This window comes from Eurypyga helias, unplaced genomic scaffold, assembly GCF_000690775.1.
Source record: "Eurypyga helias isolate BGI_N326 unplaced genomic scaffold, ASM69077v1 scaffold87, whole genome shotgun sequence".
NCBI lineage: Eukaryota > Metazoa > Chordata > Aves > Eurypygiformes > Eurypygidae > Eurypyga > Eurypyga helias.
In genome coordinates this window covers 1,748-9,252 of record NW_010260881.1, presented here as the reverse complement: position 1 = coordinate 9,252, position 7,505 = coordinate 1,748, and the positions used below count along the sequence as shown (strand labels likewise).

Sequence of the window (7,505 nt, the reverse complement as noted above, 5' to 3'; positions counted from 1 at the left end):
CAGGGAGGCGCTGGGCACAGCCCTTCGGCAGCGGGAAACAACCCAGACTTACCCCCGCAGTCCTCAAACATGATGCTCTCCGTCTGCTGGTCAGAGCTGTAGTCCTTTAAGAACTTCTCGAGGTTCTTCACATACGGCTCAAAGCTTTTGGGATCGGAGGCGGTGAAGGAAATTTCGGTCTTTTGTACCTGGGGGATTTGAGTCAGTCCTGAGAAGAGCAAGAACAGGAGGAAAGCGTTAAGTACACCGCAGAGTGGCACAGCCCCGGGCAGTGCAGCCGCACCAAGAACGTTAACAGCACCAAGAACGTTAACAATCGCTGCTTTTCAGGCCTCAGGACTTGCACAAAACAGCTTAAGCTTACTGGCCCCGAAGGGTCGGATGGCTCTTATCTCCTTTTTTCAACAACAGTCTGGAATATTCCTCATGATGTTTGCATCACTAAGCAGATAAAAATCACAGAATCCAGAAGGGAGGCTATAAGTCAAGGTTTTCCTCAAGAAAAACAGTCAACCACAGGTCCCCTTGCCCACTCCTGCCTCCGCCCCACGGCCAGAAGGGAAGCTGCCTGCCTGCAAGACGGACCGCACATGGTGACGCCCCACGGAAGCCTGCTCTTACGTAGGCGTCCCCTAACACGGTGACTCGAAAGTCTGCAAAACACGTGATGCATTCAGGATAAAAATCAGAGCTGCCCCCTCATCAGCCCTCCCAGTAAAGCCCGAGAGGCTCCCCAGGCCAGGTGTGGCCCCCTGCTCTGTGTAACCCAGGTGCCTCCGCACAGCCCCCTCCTGCCGGGCAGGGCAGGAGGTGTTTTCTCACTCAGTAAATTCCTTGGCCTGATCACCTTCTCCGGCCTTCCCGCTCCACAAGTGGGTATTTCCAACTGCAGACACAGCCTTCCGAGCTCCCCCATCGGAAGCTCATCACCGAGGAGGGAATACCACCCCAGGGGAGAGATGCACAAAGGGCTGCTCCGGATGCTGGGACACGCAATGAGCCCCACTTTTGGGGGATGGATAGACAAGATGGGGAGGAGAAGTGGCTAGAGACAAGGAATGCCTACAGATGATGAGAGGTGCCAACCCCTTCGCTTTGCATTACGGGACCGGGAAACAGCTGCTCCCTGCGGGGTGCCGGGGTCACGTTTTAACTGCAGGCCCTGACGCACAGCTAACGCTCCATACTCCGGTATCAGGAACAGGAGTTCACGCTGCCTTTGTGGCAGCCACTGTAGTTACTGCTCTCTTGACTCCTGCTGGGTTCGTCATCTTCCTTGCAGCGAGAACAAGGAGCAGGGAGGTAGCACTTGCTTTCCGGTGCAGACCTCAGGCAGCTCAGCTGGCCCCAGCCCACGGGAGCTTGTGACTCCAGCAATTTTTCCAAAGTCACTGAGTGCTTCTGCTTAGCCCCTCCTCAGGCCAGCTCACCACTCCCCCGCCTCCTCCCCACTACCCACCGAGTTGGAATTTGTAACCTGGGACAAAGATTAGCTTTGTTCCCCTAAACCCAGCTCCCAGTAGCCAAAGATAGCGAGACAGTGGGTGAGGAGCTCGAGGTTTCAAGTTTTATTCCAGGCAGCAGCTTTAAACACCCAGAACTCCCCCGGTACAAACTGAGCAGGTTGAGTGTTGGAAGCAGCTCCCGGCAGACCCAAGCCCTACCCTCCAACGGCCGCGGCGGTCGACCCCTTTCCAGGCAGTTACTCCTATTCTTGCTTCACAAACAGTTATAAATAAAGACATATAAAATGACTGAGCTGGGCTCAGTTTTAGCAAGGGACTTCGATCCCTTCCTGCCAAACCCTCCTCGTGTTACCCCTCCGCTGGGAAGCCGTAGGCTTGGAGCCGCTTGAAGTGGCTCTCTGGGACCGCAGGGACAGCAGCCACGGTTCCTTTCCCACGCCTGCCTTTCCCAGAGCTCAAGTTACAGGTGGGCCAGGAAAGCTCGGCCGGGCTCGCTGAGCCTCAGTCAGGCAGTCAAGCTGCACAGCTCCACTCAGGACCTCCAGACCTGGATTGTGTCTCGTGCAAGGCCCACGGGGCACAGCGCAGGCGAAGCCCTCCAAGGGCCACGCAGCACGCGAGCTCGCCTCTCTGGCTGGGAGAGCCTGGCCCCTGGCACGGACGGTCCAAAGCCACCCAGGAGACCAGCGGCTTGGCTGGGAGAACAGGCTCCCATCCAGAGCATCCCCCTCTGGCACATCTCTGGGGAGCTGCACCCAAGCCCGAGCAGCGGCTCCAGCGCAAGAGGACGGCCCTCCCTGCCAGGCAGGGTCAGCCTGTGGCTGTAACCGGGCGGCTTTCAGCCCGGCGCTGGGCACCTACAGGCACCGGGATGAGCCCAACCAGACTGGGCTTTGGTGTGGCAGGTGCTGGATTTGCTCAGATCCGTTTTCCCACTTACGAGCGAGGATGAAAGGCTTGTTGTGAAAATAGCTTGATCCCAATTACAAGTGGATTCCTGGACCCCTCCACAGCCTCCATCCTCACACACTGACTGGACACGAAGCCCTAAGCACAGGTCTATCATGTCCTTGTGTTCCACCTGCACACCCCACAGCCAAAATAAAAGCTTCGATACTGTTAGAGCAGCACTCTCACTGAGCCCTTCTTTACCAATCTTGTTTAAAAAAAAAAAGGGTGTTGATTTGGTACCATGAGAGGAGGTAGCAGCCTCTGGGGACACCCTTAATGCTCCAGAAACCTTCCCTCATCCCCATTAGGGGATCTGAAGCAAGTAAGGAAAAGAATGACAGAGCTGAGCCATCCCAGTGCTACCTGCCACGGGTTGCCAGACACCTGGGGAAGCAGTAGCTCCGAGCACAGGGATGAACAGCCCCTTGGGGGCTCCAGGCACACGAGGAAGCCCGTCATGAACACACCCCGCAGGGGAAAGAAAGGAAGCCTCAAGTGCTTTCCTGGCATCAGCCGAAGCCACCCCCTCCTCATCCTCAGACTATGCTGGGTTTGCCCCAGCTCTGCCCCTCACGCTGTTACCATAGCGACACAGCATCCCGCACAGTGCCGCAGCTCCTCACGCACAGAGGGACCAAGCAACTTGCTGCTAAGAAAACACCAACTGCTTTTGACAATTCCCACAGTGAGCCCACTGCTAGGAAACAGGATTGCTGCCTTCATCTGACAGACACCGTCCACACAAGGGAGGAGCAATGCCTTGACTTGGTGACAAACACCACCTTCTGTTGGCTGGCTAACTCGGGATGTACCTAAACCACAAAAAAGCATGTGCAGTCCTCGATTTTTTTTGTCAGCTGAAGCTCCACTTCTAGAACACCACCGCAGATTAAAATCCCATCTATTCAACTTCACTGCAAACCAGACTTTCCACACAGACTTCCTCATTCTAAGCCACAGGAGCACAACCTCAGGAAAAAGTGTCCCGAGGGTTGAAGAGGACGAAACGGCGAGGCGCAGTCAGGCAGTGGGGATGGTTGGGCAAGGCCACAGCAGCCACTGTTGTCCCATCATGCAATGCTCCTTTCTGAGCGCCGCCTAATCTTGTTTCGGAATGAGTCTGAGCGCTCCCAGATGACACAGATGACAAACTGAGTGACCCCTACACCGTTTCCATTTACCACCCCCGCACTGACTAAACGAGGACAGCCTTTAAGAGCCTCCTTACCACGCCATGGCCTTCCCAGGTTCCAGGCACCCCCTACCCACCCCCAAAAGGCAAGAAGCAGGTGGGAGTTTTCTACAGCGGCAGCACAGCCTGCCTGGCAGGTAATCCCTGGAGCTCCAGATGCAGAGATTCCGAACATGGGCACTGAGACAAGACGCAGAAGCAGAGGAGTGACTTCCCAGGGGGTGATGTACCCTCCTTGGGGCTCTCCTGCTGCACTCCCCGCTGCTGTCGGAGCGAATGAGCCAAGTGGGGAATACCCACCGGGCAGTCCTTCCCACACCTGAAGCAGGGGCATCCCAAATCCCCTGGACCGAGCAGACTCTTCCCCTCGGGCAGCAGCGAGCCCTCCAGCCCGGCACAGAGGGATGCTGTGCCTCAGGGGATGCACACCACAAGATGGCAGGATACGCAGGCCGGTTTGGGTCGTGGGAGGGGGAGGATGGAGTATTATGGTCTTAAACAACACCCCCATCCTGCCCTATTAGCGGGGGGAGTCCTCTGTGCTTAAAGCATCATCCAGGACTGCAGCGCACCTGGAACGAACTGTGGCTGTCGCGACAGCAGGGCCAGACAAGGGGGTGATCTGCAGCATCCCTTCCCCCACCCCGAGACAAAAGGGGAGGAAAAAAGTATCATGGAAAGGTACAGAACTCTGCATGCCCTGAAGGCCTGTGCAACGTTCCTGCTGGGTTCAGTGCAGAAGCCAATTAGCATATTAATGACTCTTGGCTACAAAAATAGCACTTTATGGCTTTCAATGTTAGACCCATGTCAATAACTCGATAAAACATACTGTAGGTTCTGTGGCTGTTATGAAAGCTGCTGTACTTCAGACCAAGAATGAGATTATAGCAGCCCCTACAGCATTCTCTCCTGCAAATCCCAAAAGGAAGTTTCCTCTTTCCCAGTCATTTTGGACTGACACAAGTGACTTGTTGCCCAGAGAAGCTGTGGATGCCCCATCCCTGGAAGTGTTCAAGGCCAGGCTGGATGAGGCTTGGAGCAACCTGGTCTAGTGGAAGGTGTCCCTGCCCATGGCAGGGGGGTTGGAACTGGATGGTCTTTAAGGTCCCTTCCAACCCAAACCGTTCTATGACTTGCCCAAGGAAGACAGAGGGCTCTAACAGGAACAAACCCAGGTTTTCTACCTTCCAGGGCTCTGTCAAGCTGCCCATATACTCACTTGGCTTGCAAGTCTTCCAGCCAGGGAGCAGACCTGCACAGCACCCTGGTGTGTGTAGTTCAGCCTCTGCCGGGATCCCAGACCACAGGAAATCCTAGTTCGATGCTCACCAAGGAAACATGCCCGCACCCCCGTCAGAAGGGCAGCGGTGCTCACAGGGGGAGCCCTGCGCAGCTAGGGACACAGGGACTGCTGACCCCCCAGCACATCGCCCCAGCAGCTCACTGCCCCCTCAGTCAGCCCCAGCCTGCGTCGAAAGGCTGGTTCTGACTCACCGGGGTCTCGTGGCTGCCGAGCTACAGGGTGAGGAACAGACTTCGTGTTACCAGCCCACCCTCAGCAGGCCTTACCCCTCGTTTATTCCCCGCAGTGGGAAGAGCTGTCACGTGGTGCCCCAGAGGGCCCTGTGCTGGTAACTGCTTCCCCGAGTTGTGGCATGTGCCCTCACAGCTGGGTTCTAACCCCTTGGATATAGGGCTGCCCTGGGTTGAAGGGGCTGGATTCTGCTCCCCCCACTTTCAGTGCATGCCCTGAAAGCCCACTGCGAAGATCTCCATGACCTTGCCATTCTCCCTCCATTTTGATTCCTGTAGTACACGCTACCGGAAAGTCTCAAAATTCAGTTCCCTTTTTCAGTTTAAAAACATGGGTAAGCCCCAGAAAAACCACTGCAGCGTGCAGTTGAGAGACAAATGGAAATCCTCTGTGGGCTGAAGGCTTCCACAGAAGCTTCACCAGAGATGCTCTGAAATTAGAATCCCAAACTGCTATCACACGGAAAGCGCAGAGTCTCCCCAGAGCTGATGGGACACCCGGCTGAACAGCAGGTCCACCTGGATCCGGCTCAAGATCCATGTGCTGCTCTGCTAATTATTTCACATCTGGCAAGACCGCTGGGCTTCAGCCAGGGAAAGACACATTAAAGTAACCACTACTCCACCACCGGCCACCTTGGCCTTTCAGACGCAGCTAACGGCTCTGGGCAGCAGCCGCCGCGGTTTGGCGTTCCCTGCCAGCGTCGGAGTCCGCTGCAGAGACGGCAGCGGCCGCTTTCAGCGCGTACGGCAGCCTTTCCCCTAGCCAGGCTGGTACATTGGCACGGCAGCTCCACTCCCTGTCCTGTCCTTAGCCAGCGCTGGTGGAAAAGCAATTATGTGAAAAACACAATTCTTTGCCGAGATGTAACACCATCTGGTGACAGCAACGGTCCCCGTCGCTGGAGCAGGGGATAACCACAGCACAGCACTGCAGACAGCGGGGCTCTGAGACACCGTGCAACACCAGAGCCAGCTTCTGTAGCTACGAGGCATCAGCCTCACAATTGTCACTTAAATACCACTGTTATTAAAAGCTTCTGAACTGTTTTACAGAGCAACTGGAGACAGATCGTTACCATCCCCAGTGCCAAGCAGCCTCAAGGTCATCCGTAATGTGGGAAAAGCGGCAGTTGCGCAGCTCCCCCACCACGCTCCGAGCAGCCGCTGGCTGCGGCCGGAATCCAACAGCGCAGCAGAGCGGGAACCTGCGGCGAGGGCTGCGTACTCCACTCGCCCCCAGCCGGGCGGGCTGGCCACGGACACCGCTCAAGCGGTCGTTTTAATTAGGAGTAGAGACGGGTTGTGCATCAGCACCCGCGGGACCCCTCACAACACACAGGATCATCAGTAAATGCTACGCTGCCCCTAGACCACAGAACACAGTGGCTAATGCCATTCCGAAAGCCCACCCAGAATCGGAAGGGTTTCCCTTCTCCTTGTGTGCCTCGGTTTCATAGATGAAGCTGATGTTTTACCTCTGCCCTTCCACTTACCCATGGGAACAGCAGCTGTGAAAAAAGCAAATCTGAACCCAGTTTCTTCATACAGCTCATTCTGGAGTGAAGCCTCAGCCTCGCTTCATCACTTCAGTTTAGGGGAAGAGGAGCAAACCAGGTTTGAGCTCCTCTCAGGCAGGAGGCATATTTCACATGATGCAACCTTCAACTAGCAGGATTGCCTTCAGGCCCCAGCACTGTTAGCGCAGAAGGCTGGGTACATACCCACCCCCTACAAATGTGTTGCAGCACCAACATGCTTATTTCAGCCTCCTCCTGGAGGTGAGTAACCCACCCGCCTCCCCACAACAGCCTGCGCCGAGTCAAACACGGGTCTCCCGATTATGGTTACCTGGAGGTGCCACTCGATCCTGGTATTTGGGCTCAAAATCACTGACAGTGAGCAACATCACTTGGATGGTCCCGATGAATATACCTGCCAGGCAGCCGTAGAAGATGACATAGAAGAGGAGGATCTTAACTGCAAGAGAAGACAAACAGGAAAGGGATCAAGTCAAGCCCTCCAGGGAGCCGGACTTCAGGACAAAGTATCCAACCGTTGCCGCGTGCAAGGCAAAGCCCAGCACACTGAATTCCGACAGCGAGCCCTGCTGCAGAGGCACGCGTTTCACAGAGATTACGCCCTGATGGGGACAGACGGAAAATACGTCACTACAGCTGTTTGGGGGCTGATGCTGCCAGCCCCTGAAAACTTAGAACCACAAACTGGGATTTGGGATTGTAAAACACTAAGATTACACCGTGTTCTTCCATGTTTTAAAGGATCCCTTGGCTCCCCCAGCAGCAGCACCTCACGCTAGCAGGCTATGCTGCGGGTGTGCGCTGAAGGACGCGCCGTCC

At 55.7% G+C, this 7,505-nt stretch overlaps 1 protein-coding gene across 1 annotated transcript in view; it reads right to left on the bottom strand.

The window, feature by feature from the left end:
* ATP1B1 (ATPase, Na+/K+ transporting, beta 1 polypeptide) overlaps nucleotides 1–7,125 on the bottom strand; it is a gene marked incomplete at its 5' end in the record, with an annotated part of 12,130 nt that extends 5,005 nt beyond the window's left edge. The window contains 2 exons of the mRNA XM_010155164.1: nucleotides 53–208; nucleotides 6,997–7,125. Of these exons, the coding sequence (XP_010153466.1) occupies nucleotides 53–208; nucleotides 6,997–7,125 (285 nt within the window). The remainder of the gene's footprint in view (nucleotides 1–52; nucleotides 209–6,996) is intronic.
* Nucleotides 7,126–7,505: the final 380 nt, after the last annotated feature.